The sequence below is a fragment of the Mandrillus leucophaeus genome, unplaced genomic scaffold, assembly GCF_000951045.1.
Source record: "Mandrillus leucophaeus isolate KB7577 unplaced genomic scaffold, Mleu.le_1.0 Scaffold272, whole genome shotgun sequence".
Lineage (NCBI taxonomy): Eukaryota > Metazoa > Chordata > Mammalia > Primates > Cercopithecidae > Mandrillus > Mandrillus leucophaeus.
Window position 1 is genome coordinate 1,461,630 of NW_012102832.1, and position 17,869 is coordinate 1,479,498.

General features: G+C 56.7%; 1 protein-coding gene across 1 annotated transcript in view; it reads right to left on the minus strand.

Annotated features, from left to right (window-relative positions):
* Positions 1–2,803: 2,803 nt before the first annotated feature.
* The window catches only part of STAC2 (SH3 and cysteine rich domain 2), a 17,774-nt gene continuing 2,708 nt past the window's right edge, over positions 2,804–17,869 (minus strand). The window contains exons 2-16 of the mRNA XM_011984738.1: positions 17,526–17,638; positions 17,079–17,230; positions 16,311–16,505; positions 16,097–16,209; positions 15,037–15,273; positions 11,033–11,339; positions 10,244–10,341; positions 9,978–10,068; positions 7,384–7,496; positions 7,218–7,290; positions 7,058–7,128; positions 6,501–6,598; positions 5,774–5,825; positions 5,262–5,399; positions 2,804–4,672 (exon numbers count right to left, since the gene is read on the minus strand). Coding sequence (XP_011840128.1) covers positions 4,568–4,672; positions 5,262–5,399; positions 5,774–5,825; positions 6,501–6,598; positions 7,058–7,128; positions 7,218–7,290; positions 7,384–7,496; positions 9,978–10,068; positions 10,244–10,341; positions 11,033–11,339; positions 15,037–15,273; positions 16,097–16,209; positions 16,311–16,505; positions 17,079–17,230; positions 17,526–17,638 — 1,956 coding nt within the window. The 3' untranslated portion in view covers positions 2,804–4,567. The remainder of the gene's footprint in view (positions 4,673–5,261; positions 5,400–5,773; positions 5,826–6,500; positions 6,599–7,057; positions 7,129–7,217; positions 7,291–7,383; positions 7,497–9,977; positions 10,069–10,243; positions 10,342–11,032; positions 11,340–15,036; positions 15,274–16,096; positions 16,210–16,310; positions 16,506–17,078; positions 17,231–17,525; positions 17,639–17,869) is intronic.

Sequence of the window (17,869 nt, forward strand, 5' to 3'; positions counted from 1 at the left end):
GGCAAAGGTTGCAGTGAGCCGAGATTGCGCCACTGCACTCCAGCCTGGTGACAGGATGAGACTCCGTCTCAAAAAAAAAAAAAAAAAAAAGAGTTCGAGACCAGCCTGGCCAACGTGGTGAAACCCTGGCTCTACTAAAAATACAAAAATTAGCCAGTCGTGGTGCACCTGTAATTCCAGCTACTTGGGAGGCTAAGGCAGGAGAATCACTTGAACCCAAGAGACAAAGGTTGCAGTGAGCCGAGATTGAGCCACTGCACTCCAGCCTGGGCGACAGAGTGAGACTCTATCTCAGAGAAAAAAAAGAAAAAAAAAGTAAAAAAAAAAATACGTTTTTTCTTTCAAGATCATACAAGTGTTCCTATCATAATATTCCACACTCTTTCAAGGAGCTCGTGACCCACACCCTCACCACGTAAAGAATTCCTGAGCAAACCCAACGCTTGATTTTCTAGAGGAGGGAACAGAGACCCAGAGGAGCCAGTGACTCTTCTGCTGTGCTCAGCAGTGCGGCAAACAGGCTAGGGGGTGGGGGGACTAGGCTGGCTACTGGCTGGTGGCAGACACAAGTGGGGTGTGCAGAACCTCAGTGCTGCACGAACACTGGCGCCTGACTCTGATTCCCGGGCTGCAGTCTCCCGACGTGGGAGGGTGTGATTCAGATTGGGGTGCAGCAGAGGCACTGAGCACAGCTGCTACTGCAGGGCTGTGAGCTGAAGAAGAGAATACAGAGGGGCCTGGCCTCCTTCCAGTGCTGTCTCTGAGGCTACGGCAGGGCTAACCTAGGCTGGCTTCCTGCAAAGCACAGGGAGGCTTAGGCTGCCTTCCTTGCACTCCTCGGCAGGTGCCCCCATCTGCCTAGGCATTGGGTGGGCAGGGGGTAAGAATGGGGATGAAGAAGGTTGAAGGGGCCAAAGGAAGCAGTGCTGGCAAAATGGGTGGGGTTGCACAGAGGGGCTGATTCTCTCTTCCCTCCACCTCCAGCATTCATCTCTCCAGACTCCCTCCTCTTTCTGCATCTCCCCGAAGTCCAGGGAACCTTCATCCCACACAGTCAGTACAAGCCAGGTGAAGCTCAGCCTGTGGGTGGGGGGGCATGAAGGGCACATGTGGGTCAGAGACAACAGAGCCAAATGGTGGGATGGCATCACCAGTAGCTTCCTAGGCATCCTTTGCCCCAGGCCAGTGGTGTTGCTGGTCCGTCCACCCCCAGAGTGGGCACAGAGGAGGGCAAAGGCTACAATGGGGCACCAGCTGTTCCCAGGCCCTAGGCTGTGAGCATGCTGCAGGGGGTTCAGCCACCCGAAAAAGCTGCTGTGCTCAGCAGTGCGGCAAATAGGCTGGAGTGGGGTAGGCGTCCAGGCCAGCTGCCGGCTGGTGGCAGACACACAGCTGGGTGTGCAGAAAGTGTGGCTGCAAGGCTCTCAGGCTCTTGATCCCTGGAGCCTCTGGCCCAGCCTCTCAGGGTGTCTCTGTCTCCATTTTGTTGGTTTAAGGCATTGAGGAAGCCAGGGCAGGGGAGGGAAAGAGCTGAACTGAGAAGAAAAAGCCACAGTTTCCAAGACTGGCTTGATCACGAATTTGCTGGGTGATCCTGGACAAGTCATTAGCCCACTACAGGTCTCAGTTTCCCCATGTATAAAGAGGGCAGGATTGAGCTGGATAATCTGTGTGACCTTGGATAAGCCACCTAACCTGGCTGTACCTCAGTTCTTCCCTGTGAGAGGAGGACACCCCCACTCGCCTCCCGGGGTCCTGGAGAGGATTAAGTAACATCAAGTTCCTGGCACGGTTCCCTGGGCACAGTAGGTGCCTATTTATGAGTTCCTCTCTTTAAGCGTTCACACTGGGCTTATGACCCCTTCTTCCACTCCCACGGCTGGGGATCCTAGGAGGGAGGGCCACCCTCCTTTCCCGGCTCTCTCCAACCCCAACCTCCCAAAGAAAGCTCAAGGAGAGGACCCAAGGTCTGGGCCCACCTGGCCTACCTTACTCAGGGGGCGGGGGCTGTGAACCAGAACCGGTGGAGGAGGGGGCGCTCATCAGGAAAGACAGCCCCCACTCTGCATCCCGGCAGCGCCAGCAGTGCCCCAGCACCCCCGCAGCCCGCCTCTCCTTCGCGCCCCGCTCCCCTCCGCCTATAAATAGCACGGGACGTGCTCGCCGTGGTGATGACGCGGCTGGGCAGGCAGAGGGGAAGGAGGCAGCTCTGCCAGAGCGGTGGGCGGCGGGCGCGGCAGCGGGAGGGGTGCGGCCCCTCCGTGCTGGGCTCCGATGACAGGCGCGACTGACTCATCCCGTGGCCCCACGGGCCACGACTGTCCCCGCCGCCAGCGTTTCTGTCTCCGGCTTGGGGGACTGCGGGGGCGAGGCTGACTTCGGGTGGGTACTGAGCCCTCCCAGACCCCTGGCACGCCCGGCCTCGGAGGGCACCTCTGGGTGAGCAAGATCGGTCTCGACGGCCCTGGCGCGCAGGAGTGTGTCCGCCCTCGCGCGACTCAGGTGCAGGTGGAGGCGGAAAGTGACCGCAGACCCAAGCCGTTTCCCTCCAGCGTCCCCAGACCTCCTCCCACTTTCCTCAGGTCCCCTTTTGGCTCTCCCCAGACCCCACCCTCCTCGGGCTGCTGGAGGAAGGGGATGAGGCCTGGGACCCCTGCTATGTTGCCGCCTGCCCAGCACCCCTCCTTTCAGAGATGGAGGAATCCTTCCACCCTCAGCCTTGTCCCTCTCAGTATCCCCAGACCCCACTCCCCGCCTCCCTGCCCCTTTCCTTCCTCTGCCCCAGTGAGAGACACAGAGAAGATGGGCTGGGACAAGAAACATTTAATTAGGTGTCTGGGGGCTCAGCAAGGCCCCAGACCCATCATGCAGCCTCATGTACAGTGGGCATTGGGCCCGCCCCTGGGATATTGCTGGGGGGGCCTCATGGCAGCAAACAGGGCAGTGTGGCTTGAGACCCCGCTTTGCGGGGGAGAAGTGGGGCAGGGGCCTTTGGGTAGGAGGGTCTGTGTCTCTCCCACTGCATGGGAGGGTGTAACTGTGCCCAGGACGGGGGTGGCATGGGCTGGCACAATCAAGGGCATAAGAGGAGGATCTGAGCTTGGGGGAGGGAGGTTGGCACCGAGAAAAGCAGCCTGTATTAAGAGAGGGGTCCTCTCTGTGTATGCCCACCCACCCCATTTCCTGGTGGCCAAATAGAACATTCCACCTTCCTTGTCTGTCTTCCACCCGTCTTTTTCCCAGGGCTCTGTGTCCAGAACAAGGGAGCAGATAAAGCCAGCAAAGGGGCTCCTGCAGCACCTGCCCTGTCCCCTGCAGAGCCTGGAGAGAAGTGGGAGAAAGGTCAGCCCAGAGGGTTGGACTCCTGGGGCGGCCGGGCAAAGCCTGGGACAGGAACTGACAGTCACAGGCTTCCCTGGCGGGTGGTTCCTGTGTGACCAGGGGTCCTGACAGTGAAATGGGTTTGCTTTGACCAAGCATGGGCCAGGGTTTTGTTCTCAGTTGGGTTTCCGTGTGTCCAGGTAGCTCTTGGGTTTTCTTTTCTTTTTCTCTTTCTTTTTTTTTTTTTTTTTTTTTTGAGCCAGAGTCTTGCTCTGTTGCCCAGGCTGGAAGGCAATGGCGCAATCTCGGCTCACTGAAACCTCTGCCTCCTGGGTTCAAGTGATTCTCTCTTGCCTCAGCCTCTGGAGTAGCTGGGATTACAGGCAGATCCGCATCATGCCTGGCTAATTTTTGTACCTTTAGTAGAGACGGGGTTTCACCATGTTGACCAGACTGGTCTTGAACTCCTGACCTCAGGTGATCCACCCACCTCAGCCTCCCAAAGTGTTCGGATTACAGACGTGAGCCTCCACACCAGGCCAGCTCTTGGGTTTTCTACTTGAAGGGACAGTCTCTGATTTGTCACACCTTCCAGGGACCTCAGCCTTCCCCTCCTCTGTCGGCCCAGGTTTCAAGTAATGGGAGCGATTCCTGCAAAACTTTCCTGAGAATTGACGGAATGACAGAGGTGGAGACCAGGAGGTAGACTCAGGACCTTCCTATGGCCCTGGGTCCCCTCCCCACCTAGGGTGGAGGGCCGAGGACACAAAAAGGCCTGCTCCCAAGACCCCACTTGCAAAGGAGCAGATGCACGGTCACACACACATAGACCCAAGCAGAGGCTCTGTGGGGAGAGGGTGTGCCAGGCATGCGCAGGGTGTGTTGGCAGGGGAAGGCTGGGAGAAGCAGCAAAGAAATTCCCCAGGAACCTTCCTCAGGGCTGGACTCAGCCCGGCAAGTGGACTGGGGTGCCTGGGCGCTGGGTGGACCTACCTGTAGCTTCCTCATTCCCTCCCACCCCACCCCATCCCTGCCAAGTCCCAGAGGATCAACCCACTCAGGGCACCCCACCCAAGAAATAAAATCTTCCTCAGTACAGAAGGCTCCTAAGCCACAGTAAGTGGCACTTAGGAGAGAGAAAGAGGGAGGAAGGGTATGGAGTGGACAAGGGGGCCTGATCCCCTTCCTGGCCAGAAGCAAGGTCCAGGCATGGGCGAGGGTGGCATCTGGGTTCCCTTGGCTCCTCTCAGATCTCGGTCAGGGCGTCGACTGGCACCAGGCCCCGCTTCTTGCCACTGCTGACGCGGATGAAGCCGTCAGCATCCTTGCTTCTGCCCACGCCCACACAGATCTGAGCCAAAGAGACATGGAGCTGAGGCCTGGCATAGCCTGCAGCCCTGGCCCTGAGTCCTGCCCATGGCCCCCAGGGGACCCACCCTGGGGGATGATGGGACCAGTGTCAGATGTGGATAGAGCCCTTTGCTGGAGTGATGGGACCAGATCCCACAAGTGTAGAGGCCTCAGCAGCAAGACCAGGACATCAGCAGATGCCAAGCAGTGCTTCAGGGCTGACCTTGGAGAGTACTGCCCTGCCTCACCCCCATCACAGAGCGGGTGGAGGGAAAAGGACTTGCCTCAAATTACACAAAAAGCCAGAGCTAGCATTCAAACCTGAGCTTTAGACTCTGAATCCAGTGCTCCTGCTCTAACCCAAGCTCCCTCCTATGTCGTTCAGTCTCCTGTCTCTGTTGGTCACCAGCCCAAATTCCCCAACAGGGGCTGGCAGGAGGGCCCTGCAACGCTTTCTTTCTAACCCACTTTCCCCCCAGCTGCCAGGATCAGCCTCCTCCTAGAGCACATTTGCCCCCACACCACAGCCTGTCTCCCCCACCCACTCCTTCCCTCCGCCGTAGGGCCTGGGCTGGGCCTCAGGCACTCACCTGGTTCTCCTTGAGGCTCATGTAACCCTGTTCCTTGTTCCCGGAGAAGGGTTGGCAGCAGCGCCAAACATTCTCGCCTGGCCTCACCCGCTGCACAAAATTAGCTGGGAAGAAGCCAACCCGGTCGCCGATCTTGCCCTGGGGATGAGGTTGGCAATGAGCACCCGCACCACACCCCACCCCTGCTGCCCACCACTGCTTTCTCAAGACCCGGTTCCCACTCAGCGCCAATGCCATCATCCTCCAGATCTGGGGCTCTCTGTATTCCAGCCCCCACCCACGTGCCTTCTGGGCCAGGAATGGCATGAGGTGAGCAGAGGGACAAGGCTGAAGCAAGGAGAGTCAAAACTGAGAGGACGTCCCAAGGGTTGGTCCTAGTTTTGGCTGGGACCAGTGGTTGGAGGAGAGGTTGTCTTTGGGGCCTGGAGAGAAGGTGGGGGCAGTGCCTATTGGGGGTAGGGGCTGCTGGGGTGCCTACCAGGGTCCCTCCACTCCCCACCCTGCCAAGTCACCTTCCACCAGTCCTCGTTAGAGTCATCCACCAGCATGATCCGATCTCCAGGCCTGGGGAGGACAGAGCTAGGGTCTCATTTGGAGCAGGGAGTCGTGCCCCTCCCTGTCCTAGCAGCCCCTGGGCACCTCCTGGGGACCTGCAGTCCTCAGCTGGGAGACAGGATTTTTTTTTTTTTTTTTTTTTTTAAGATAGAGTCTCACTCTGTCGCCCAGGCTGGAGTGCACTGGCATGATCTTGGCTCACTGCAACCTCCGCCTCCCGGGTTCAAGCCATTCTCCTGCCTCAGTCTCCCGAGTAACTGGATTACAGGCACCTGCCACCATGCCCGGCTAATTTTTGTATTTTTAGTAGAGATGGGGCTTTACCATGTTGGCCAGGCTGGTCTTGATCTCCTGACCTCAAGTGATCTGCCAGCCTCAGCCTCCCAAAGTGCTGGGATTACAGGCGTGAGCCACCGTGCCCCACTGGGAGAGGATTATTGATGCCCTCAGAGGACATTGTGTGACTACAGGTACAGCAGGCACTCTCTGGGCAGCCCAGGCAGAGGGCAGGAGACACGAGATTAGCATGAGTCACTCTTAGACCCTGGGCAGCTCCAGCTCCTGTTTGGGCTCAGCAGCCTCAAGCATGCAAGGAGAAGGTTCCTGAAAGCCCCCCTCACACTGTGCTCCAAGGTCTAGGAGCACAGAGCTGCCCAGCGGGGCCAGGTCACAAAGGGGACTTACTGCAGAGCCAGATCATTGTTCTCCTGGGGCAGAAACTTGTAGAGTGCGACATAGGAGTACATGGGCCCCACATCCTTCCGCAGGGCGGCTTTGGGGGGCTGCAGGAGAATCTCAGGGTCGGTGACCGGAAAGCACCACCCTCACTCCCCCCACTCTCCACTCGCTCTGAGTGTGCTACCCTGGGGGCTGCGAGAGGACACAGTGAGTCCTGGGTCAACGGCAGGGAGAAGTGAGGCCCTTGTACATGCTATGCTCACCCACCCCAAAGGGCACTGGGCTGGGCATGGAGAGGGGAGCCCCCTTCTGCCTGCTGTACCCTGAGGCTGCCTGCCTTTGGGACAGCAGAAATGGGTGCAATGGGCAGTGGGCTGGGGTGGGAGGGTAACTCCTCCTGCCCCCTATGCCCTTTCATCCTGGCATTGCCCATCCCTGAGGATAAGTAAGGAAGCAGTGAATCCCCACGCACCATGCTCTTGCCCTCCTATGAATCAATGACAAGGAGAAATTATACTCACTTCCCACCCTGGCCTTCCAGGCCGGTGCCCGTACAGACTCACCTGCTGTCCAGGACTCTTCTCCTCTGGTCCTGGCCCTTCACTCTCTGCTGGGGCTGTGAATACTGGAGATGCTAGGGGCGGGAGACGGAGAGGGTGAGAGGCAGCAGGGAGCACCCTCCATTGTACCCCATTCCTGCCCCTGGTGCCCACTGCCACTCACCACTGTCACCAGGCCCCTCCTCAGAGCTGCGGATGCTGCCTTCCCCATCCTCGGTCAGCTCATCCCGCTCACTCTAGGGACAGAGAGAGGAGAGGGCTCAGCCCCCAAGCCCACTGTCATGCTCAGACACCCCTTCACAAAAGACCCCCCTTTTTGCCCACCATACCAGGCTTCTTGTCGGGGACTCAGAGGTGCTGCTGAAACTGGAGCGGTTCATCAGTGCCAGGGAGGTGCCATAGCGCAAGGTCTCATAGACAGGGTCCACCTTCCCACTGGCCCCTGTGGAACATCCACCCTCAAGGCCTGGCTCTGCCCTGAAGCCCTGCATCTCTAGTCCCGGCTCAGCATGCCCCAGGCTGAGCTCCCCAGCTGCCCCCTCACCTGTCCCTCCCAGGTCTTCCTCTTCCCAGAGATGGCTCCGGGTCCTCCCATGGTGCCCATGCAGAAACCTGGAGCATCCTTGACTCCTCGCTGTCCTCACTGCCTACAGCCACTCCACTGCCTAGTCCTCCCTCCCAGCATCCCTACAACCTGTCCACATGTCTCCATCGCCACTGCTAGCAGTCTCATTTACATTACCACACTCTCTCGGCAACTGTTGTGGCCTTTCAACTGGTCTCCCTGCTTCCACTCCAGCCCTGCCAATCCACACAGCAGCCAGAACAGTTTTGTAGAAACACACAAATTGCCTTTAGAAGAAAATCCAAAAGACTACCCTAAAATGGACCCCGAAGCCTCGTACCCATGGTCTCTTTTATTTTTTTTGAGATGGAGTCTCGCTCTGCTGCCCAGGCTGGAGTGCAATGGGACGATCTCGGCTCACTGCAACCTCCGCCTCCCAGGTTCAAGCAATTCTCCTGCCTCGGCTGGGATTACAGGGGCCTGCCACCACCCCCGGCTAATTTTTTTTTTGCATTTTTAGTAGAGATGGGGTTCACCATGTTTGCCAGGCTAGCCTTGAACTCCTGACCTCAAGTGATCCATCCTCCTTGGCCTCCCAAAGTGCTGAGATTATAGGCCTGAGCCACCGCGCCCAGTTGTACCCATGGTCTCTTTACAGCCCCGCTCCATCGTCCTCCCTCAGCCCCAGCCACTTTGCCCTTTCTTTTTTTTTTTTCTTTTTCTTTTTCTTTCTTTCCTTTTTTTTTTTTTTTTTTTTTTTGAGACACAGTGTTACTCTATCGCCCAGGCTGGAGTGCAGTGGCGCGATCTCCACTCACTGCAGCCTCTGTCTCCCAAGTTCAAGTGATTCTCCTGCCTCAGTCTCCTGAGTAGCTGGGATTACAGGTGCATGCCACCATGCCCAGCTAATTTTTGTATTTTTAGTAGAGACGGGGTTTCACCATGTTGGTCAGGCTGGTCTCAAACTCCTGACCTCAAGTGATCTGCCTGCCTTGGCCTCCCAAAGTGCTGAGATTATAGGCCTGAGCCACCGCGCCCAGTTGTACCCATGGTCTCTTTACAGCCCCGCTCCATCGTCCTCCCTCAGCCCCAGCCACTTTGCCCTTTCTTTTTTTTTTTCTTTTTCTTTTTCTTTCTTTCCTTTTTTTTTTTTTTTTTTTTTTTTGAGACACAGTGTTACTCTATCGCCCAGGCTGGAGTGCAGTGGCGCGATCTCCACTCACTGCAGCCTCTGTCTCCCAAGTTCAAGTGATTCTCCTGCCTCAGTCTCCTGAGTAGCTGGGATTACAGGTGCATGCCACCATGCCCAGCTAATTTTTGTATTTTTAGTAGAGACGGGGTTTCACCATGTTGGTCAGGCTGGTCTCAAACTCCTGACATTGTGATCCACCCACCTCGGCCTCCCAAAGTGCTGGGATTACAGGTGTGAGCCACCATGCTCTGCACTTTGCCCTTTCTTTAACTCCCTGTCCTTCCTTTCTCAGGCTTCCTTCTACCCCACACCAGTCTTTCCAGATCCTAAATGGATGAACCCCTTGTGCCTCATCCTTCACATTTCTGGGAAGTCTTCCCTGATTTTGCAGATGAAGACAGCGAGCTTTTTCTTTTCTCTTAATTTAGAGACAGGGTCTCACCATGTTGCCTAGGCTGGACTGCAACTCCTGGGCTCAAGCAATCCTCCTGCCTCAGCCTCCCAAGTAGCTGGGATTACAGGAACGAGCCACCACACCCAACTGTCAGCACACATTCTATGCTCTATTCTCTATCTTCCCCACTTAAGGCACTCATACTGATGGTGATTGATTGATGATTTGCATGACTGTCCGTTTCAGTCCTATCTCCTTTACTAGACAATAAATTCCAACTTCTTCACTACTGTGTCTCAGAGTCCAGCACTGTGCCTGGCATTTAGTACGTGCTTAATGAAGTGCTTGTTGAAGGAATGATGACTAAATGAATGAATGAACCCCAAATTCAGGACAGGAGCATCCAGAGAAGGGAAATGGTAGGAGAGCCAAGAACTGTCTGTGCCAACGTGACTCACGTACCCATCTCAGAAATGTTTATTTCTTTTTTTTTTTTTTTAAGATGGAGTCTCGCTCTGTAGCCCAGGCTGGAGTGCAGTGGTGTAATCTTGGCTCACTGCAACCTCCACCTCCTGGGTTCAAGCAATTCTCCTGCCTCAGCCTCCCGAGTAGCTGGGACCACAGATGCCCACCACCCCGCCCAGCTAATTTTTTGTATTTTTAGTAGAGATGGGGTTTCACCGTGTTGGCCAGGATGATCAGGGATGTTGATTTCTCATCACACCACAGTGGGAGCAGGGACAGCGGCCAGGGCAGTGACAGCGGCACTCACCAGTGGGTGGGGACTCTTTGCTTGTGGCACAGGCTGGTGGCGGCTCATGTACCAGGAGAGGGGAGCTGAAGTTGCGGCGGAAGGAGGTGGACTATGGCAAGAGAGGTCACAGAGGGTTTGAGGAGGTCATGGCCCATGGAGAACTTGGTCCTTCCCAAGCCCAGGGCCCACCCCACAGGAAGGAGCAGCCCCGAGGGAGACTCATTCCCCCATGTGACAGTACTGGCAGCACTCAGTTGGCCATCTCTGCTTGGGTCCCCGCTCACCGTCTTCCCTGGGCATTGCTGGTGAGAGATCTCCTCAGAGCACCAGAGGTGGACGCTGACTTTGCACGTCTTACATCGCAAGCCCTGCTTGGAGTTTCCTAGGAAAAATTTGGGTTCAACAATTGAGGACACCCCCATGGGCAAAGGGCAAAGGAGGGGCACGTTATGGCATGAGGAGAGCAAGGGTTGGGCATTCTCGTGCCAGCATTGAGGCTCAGCACCTACCCCTCACACAGTTAGAGTATGAGGGAGCACGGAAGCCAGAGTCATTAGTAAATGCAGCAGTGACACTGAGTATACCGCCACGCCTGGTGGTGCTCCTTTCTCTGCCTGGGGTAAGAGGCACAGTTAGGGGTGGGTGCAATGGCTCAGGCCTGTAATCCCAGCACTTTGGGAGGCTGAGGCGGATGGATTGCTCGAGCCCAGGGTTTGACCAGCCTGAGCAACATGGCACAACCCTATCTCTACAAATAAAATTTAAAATTAGCTGGGCATGGTAGTATGTGCCTGTAGTCCCAGCTACTCCAGAGGCTGAGGCAGGAGGATCCCTTGAACCAGGGAGGTGGAGGTTGCAGTGAACCAAGATCGCGTCACTGCACTCCAGCCTGGGAGACAGAGCAATACTCTGTCTCAAAAAAATAAAATAAAAATAAAAATAAAAGAGGCACAGTTAGTATTGGGGCCCCTGAACAGCAAGAACCCAATAATATATTGGGCAGCAACATGGGCCCACTCCCCAGCACCCACGCCGTCCCCTCCCCTCGGCTGCCTCAGTGCCCAGGCACCTACCGACAATGAGCTGATGGCACAGCTCACAAGGGCTGGCTCGCTTGAAGACATGTTCCTGGAAGCTGTGCAGCCTCACTGGTTTGAGCGCTGCCAGGGGGCGTGAGACTGGGCATGGGGAGGGGGATGGGGTGGGCAGGCCCCTGTCTGAGGCTGTGGGTGGTGGGGAGGGAGGGGGCAGTGGGGTTGGGGGCGTCAGCAGCACCTCGGTGGGGCACTTGAGCTCAGAGCCCGAGCGAAGGAAGAAGTTCTCCACGCTCTTACTTCGGAGGATGGTCTTGAGGGAGAGGGAACGCTTGAATCGCTGGAGCTAAGAAGAAGAGGGAGCTGTGAGTGGGAGCCTAGAGGGGGCTGGCCACGGTGGGCTTCCCCTCAGGGTGTCTCTGGAGGTAGGGGCGCCAGCAGCAGCAGCAGCATGGGGGCTAAGGGCCGAGCGAAATGAAACAGGAAGAGAGAGGCTCCCCAGGTCCTGACAATGCTTCGCAATCTCAGGTGCCACAAGAGCCCGGTGGGTGACCTCCGCGGAGAAAGGGGTTCTGGCCGGGCAATCAAGAGTGGTGGGGACTGTGGCAGACTGGATGGCCAGGGAGTAACTGCAGACCTCCTCAAGCCAATTGAGGCTTGTCTATAAGGCCAGCCCAGTGTTGCCAGGTTTTCTAATTTTTCAAAAGAAATATAGACTTTTATGTGAAATTGGATAGAAACAAGTTTAAGAGGTTTAGTTCCATTTTTCCTTGAAGAAATGGTAGTATACTATATTTCCTGTGCCTTGTTTTTTTTCATAAACAGTAAATCTTGGAAATCATTCCATACCCATACATAAATAGATTCATCATTCTTTTTTATAGCTACAAAATATTTTGTTGCATGGGTGTACCATTTACTCAAGTTTAAAAAAAAAAAAAAATAGGCGTGGTGTGGTGGCTCCTGCCTATAATCTCAGCACTCTGGGAGGCTGAGGCCGGAGGGAATCACTTGAGCCAAGGAGTTGGAGACCAGCCTGGGCAACGTAGTATCCACCTGTGTTCTCGAACAGGTTGGTGGGGGGTGAGGAGTGGTCGTCCCAGACCCTCATCCTTGGGACTGATTCTCCCCCCAGAACGTCTCTCTAGCCCTCCCCTCCCATTGATTCATCACCTCACAGCCCTTAGTTCAGGCCCTTATGCCCCAGCCTGCTTCAAGGCCACAGCCTCCCCTCCCGCCCCCTGCTTCCACCTGCCCTCCATACAGCTGTTGCGGGGTGATGCCTTCCTGGCTCCTCAGGACAGCGTCCAAGGCTCTCGCCCCAGCCGTGAGGCTCTCCTTGCAACTTAGCCAAACCTATCCTTCCAACCTGTGCCTTTACAGCCCAGAAATGAGGATTCTCGAACTCATCCATGCTTTTATGCCTCTGAGTTTTTGACATGTTTGTCCTCTTCTCTGCCTCACTCAGTCCATATCCTCTTTATCCTGCCAATGTGCTTCCACTGGCCCTTCCTCCTCCAGGAAACTGTCTTCTGCAGGAATTCTGTCTCATGACCCACTCCCTCCGCTGGTGTCCGCTGCATCCGGCCCAACGTCCACCACAGCCTCCGCTCAGGTGATGCTTGTTATTTTTCTCACTCCCCCAGGAGATTGTGAGCCCCTTGAGGATGGGCACAGTTGCTGGCTTCAAATCCCCACGCAGGCTCTCAGCACATAGTAGGTGCTCAGTCAGCGGCCTTTGGTGAATACATAAGGCAGCTGCTGGACTCTCCATGGACCCTACGTTCTGGAGGGCAGGGTCGATTCTGCAGTGAGGCCAGAGCTATCTCCACCTCTCACTCAAACACACCCTACTGAGTCTTCCCAGAGAGAGGTCTGGAAACCTCTTGACCCAGAGCCTTGGCCGTCTGTCTCCCTTCCCGTTGAGGGCCGCCTTACGCCTGCCCACTCCTTTCTACCAGAAACAGAAACAGGGGCCAGCAGCCTGGCTCCAGGCAGAGGGACTTGGCCAGGGTTCCCAGCTGGCACGCTGGGCAGCCTGTGTGCCATGGCTGCCTGCCTGGCCACCCTGCCAAGGGGATGGAAGTGGTGGCCCCTCCAGCCTCCGGGAGGCCAGCAGGCAGCAAGACAGAGGGGGAAGCAGAGGGGATGTTTGGGCACGAGGCAGGCTCTGGTGTGCCAGCTGGGAGGCCAAAGCCCTGGGGTGTCTGGCACACTGAAGTGCTCAATGCCTTCCAAACCCAGCTTCCTGGATAGCACTGTGGGCTTCTTTGTGTATCTATGAGAAGCAAGGCTCCAGGCCCCAGATGCCTGGGCCTTGGAGCAGAGGTGGAAGGCTGGAGAGACAATTAATGAGAACACAAAACCCAGCCCAGGTCAGGGTCTGGGCCAGCCAGGACTGAGTGTGGCTCTGGGGGCTCAGATGGGCCCCTAGAGGCAGGTGAACCATCCACTGTTCTGTCCAGGGACCTCAGGCACGGAGCACACCGGGTCACTGGAGGATGTGCTGGGGCTGGGGGCAAAACTAAACCTGCTACCTGAAGGAAAATCACCTCACTTCTTCTCTCTGAGCCTCAGTTTCCCCACCTCCAAGAGGGAAGACTAGATACTCTTTTTTTTTGGGATGGAGTCTCACTCTGTCACCCAGGCTGGAGTGCAATGGTATGATCTCCGCTCACTGCAAACTCCGCCTCCCGGGTTCAAGCCATTCTCTTGCCTCAGCTTCCCCAGTAGTTGGGACTACAGGCGCGTGCTGCCATACCCAACTAATTTTTTATTTTTAGTAGAGATGGGGTTTCACCATGTTGGCCAGGCTGGTCTCAAACTCTTGACCTCACGTGATCTGCCCACCTTGGCCTCCCAAAGTGCTGGGATTACAGGCGTGAGCCACTGTGCCAGACTGGGAAGACTAGATACTCTCTTTATTTTTTTTTATTTTTTTGAGATGGAGTCTTGCTCTGTTGCCTACACTGGAGTGCAGTGGCGCAGTTTCGGCTCACTGTAACCTTCACTTCCCAGGTTCAAGCGATTCTCCTGCCTCAGGCTCCCAAGTAACTGGGATTACAGGCACCTGTCACCATACTCGGCTAATTTTTTGTATTTTTATTAGTAGAGATGGGGTTTCACCATATTGGCCAGGCTGGTCTCGAACTCCTGACCTCGTGATCCACCCACCTCGGCCTCCCAAAGTGCTGGGATTACAGGCATGAGCCACTGCGCCGGCCAAGACGAGACACTCTCTAAGCAATACAAGGCTCTAGGTCCAAATATCCCCAGAAACTTACAACTCTGAGGGGCTGTTGTGGTCAGAACACTGGAATTGAGCTAGCACTTTATATGCAGCATCTCATTAATCCTGATGCTGCCCTTGGAGGTAGTGATAATTACTGTCCCACTTTTCAGATGAGGAACTGAGGCTCATAAGGGTTCAATTACCTACCCAGGAGTCCTCAGCTGGTAAACAGCAGAGCCAGGACTTGAACCAGCAGCTCCGGCTGCTGAGCCCAAAGCACCAGGAGCATCCTGCTGCACTGGGCCCTGCCTGGGCCCTCACCCTCGCCTCTCAGCTGTGCCAGGAGCTTGTCCATCAGGTCAATCAGAGTTTAGGGTGAGAAGGGACCTGGAAGACTGGTCACCTAGAGCAGACCCCAACTTATCACCCTGAGATGCCCTGGCCACGTCCCCTCTCAAGAGTTGGTCACCTCTTGTGATGGGAAGCAAGTATTCTCTTGGGACGGTCATTCCATCTTTGGGCAGCTCCAATCGCTGGAAAGTGCTTCCCTATATAGAGCTGAAACCTGCCTCCCAGGGATTTTCGCCTATCAGCCCTGTTCCTCCCTTGGCTCCAGAAAGGGCTACTCCCTCTCATACACTTCAGCCCTTCAAATATTTGAAGACATCATCTATCATGTTCCCCCCATCCCCAGGCCCTTGTTTCCATAGTAATCATCATTGGAGGAGGTTCCAAGTCTCCCTACCCTTCAGGCTGTATCCTTTCCTGGTGCCCCCTGGTCTCAGTGCCAAGAGCCACCTCTGCTGGGTACCAGAGGCCTCTGGAACAGAATGTTCCAGGGTACCAGGGCAGCCCCGACTCTGCTGGCCGATTCCCTGGCTTGGCTGTGAGCCCCAGATCCCGGGGGCGGGGGGGCGGTGGAGAAGCGGGAAGGAATGACATGCCACCTGGGGTGGCTGGCAAATGGCAGACTGTGGCTCCAGGTCTGGGTTGGGGCATCTCTGCCAAATGACTTGATGCCTGCCCACTCCAGAGACGTCTGGCTTGGCTACCCAAACCACATTTTGGCTTAGCCAGGCCAGGTATTCCTGCTCCTGGGCCTCCTCATTCCTGGAGAGGACCTTTTCCCACCTCTTCCCCCCACTATATTTTTGGTGCCCTCACTTCCCTGGGACCCATTCTCTGGCATGGGGAGAAGCTGACATGTACCTTGGCAAGTGGGCCTGCCTGGTCACTCTTCCCTCCCAATGCGCCCAGAGTTTGTCCAGCTTGGAGCCTGGACCACCGAGTCTGTTCTTCTGAACCCCCTCCCAGAGACAGGCCGGGCCTGCCTGTTTCCTCCCCACCTCCCCATACTCTGGACGGCCCCTTATTTCCTCAATTCCCCACAGCATCTCCTGAAAGGGCATGAGGCATCTGGCAGTGGGTGGTGGCGGACGTGGTGCAAGCTGACTCAGAGCAGAGATGGCATGGGGTGGTCCTCCCAGGGGTGGCAACAAAGGGTGATGGGCAGGCCCTATGTGGTTGGGTAGGGAGTCACTCCTCCCTAGTGAGAGGAGGACTCACTAGGAGGGTTGTTGAGTGGCTTGGGTGCAGGGCTGATTCAGCCTGGGGGCAAGCAGGAGGCTGGCCAGTGATTCCCAGGGAGCAACAACACTGATGAATGCGGCTGGAATGTTGGCATCACTGCCTAATGGGCACTGGCCCCCTCTGTTGTACCTGCCTCACACTGAGCTGGGTGGGCAGCACCCAACCGCACTGTCTTCCATCTCCTCCACCCACACAGTCTGGAGACAGGAGCTTCTTTGGGCCAGGCTGAGGTGTGGGATGGAAGAAGGCTAGCAGGGGTCCTGAGTTCTCTCTCTGCCCACCTCTGCCCTGCTGAATACCCCCAACGTGACCCACAGCCCAGTCTGTGTTAGTGCAGAATCCTTCACAACTGTGATGTATACGGGAGGGACGGAGGGCCAGGGCTCCAGCTGGCCTGGCACAGAGGGGCCCGATCAGAGGTGTAACCCCTCCCCTCCCCTGGTCCTTGGATCTCCAAGCTCAGACTCAGAGGTGACAACATTGGAGGGTCCTGACCTGGGAAGACGGAGAGGTGCCGATCTGCAGGCCTTGACCGCCCCTCCCCACACAGCTGAGCAGGCGGCTTCCTGGAGTACTGAGGCAGCACCACCCCGCACTCCTGCCCACCTTGCAGAGCTCCCACAGAGGGGGCTGGAGAGGACAGGCCTCCGTGTGGGAAACAGAGCAGGGCCTGGGAAGGCCCCCAGTGCCCTGGAGGCAAGCAGGGGGACTGTGTATGTCTTCCCAGGGTGACTAGAGGGCAACCGAGGTCAGGGGTATTGGACTTAGGTGAGGTTCAGCTCCCAGACCCTCTGCTTGACAGAAGTTGTCACAAATATTCCAAGCAATATCCTCCCACCCAAACATCTTAGTCCTTTCCCAGGAGAGACTGAGACTCGGCTCTCTAAAGGGGAGACAGCTGTGGCCTGACAGACCAAAGTCTCATTTTTAGAAGGGGGCAATAGAGGGTCAGGTGTGCATGTGAAGACTTGAACATGGAGACCCGCTGGGTCCCCTGGTGTAGGATGGGGGCTCCCTGGGGTGCCTCTGCCAGAGTCCACCCTGACCCTACAGCCTCCTCCTCCCGATCACTCCCTTGATGACCTTGACCTTGAATTAACCTCAGCTCCTGCGGGATGGTCAAGATGGAAGAAGGAGGAAGGGGGACAGTGGGAAGAAGCCCAGAGAGCGAGCCATGCCTCCAGAGCCCAGGCTCCCATCATTTCTGGTCCTCACTGTCCCCTTTCGCCTCTGGAGAACAGGAGCAGGATGGGAACAAAATACCGGGGAAAGGGGGAGGGAAGAGGTCTTGGCCTGAAGTCTGGGAGGGGGCAGGGCGCTCCCTTGGCACAGCCCTTTCTGCCCCATCCCCAGACCCGCTCAGGTTACTCCCGCAGAAACAGAACTTCTCGCGGGCCAGTCGCCAGCACCTAGAACTTGGGAAGGGAGCAGACGGATTAGAGGTGGGGGGAGTGCTGAGTGTGAGCGGCGGCCTCCCCCCCACCCCACCGCTACTTTCAGCGCCAGGAGTCTGGGCTCCGCCCGCCTTCGCGGGGAGTAATTTATTCACGGTGACTCCCGCAGGAGTAACAATCATCCATAATTAGGGTTAATGATGACATTCATTAATTACAATTACTTCTCTTTCTGCTTCTACCCGCTCCCCCTCCCCTGGTCCCGCTCCCATGGTGGGGAGTGGGGCTGCCTGTCTTTCTGGTCCGGAGCCACAACCGCAGGCCCCCGTCCCCGCCGGTGACCGACGGCTGGCGCTGCCGCAGGCCCCCGCGCGGACTCCGCAGCTGCGCACCCCCGGCCGCGGCCTCGCTTCCCCGAGCCCAACCGGGCTAGGAGCGGGGAATGCAGGACTGCGGAGGGGCAGGGAGGGACACGCTGAGACGCGGAGATAAACACCAGGAGGCGCCGGGAGAGACGGGGAGAGACGCACACAGAGACACCAAGACACAGACACGCAGGTTGTAGAGACAAATTCAGAGACACCAGCGAGGACAGAGGCGCGGACTGAGCCCGGGACTGGGACCCGGCGGCCGCTGGAGGGTGCGCCTCGCACGCACAGC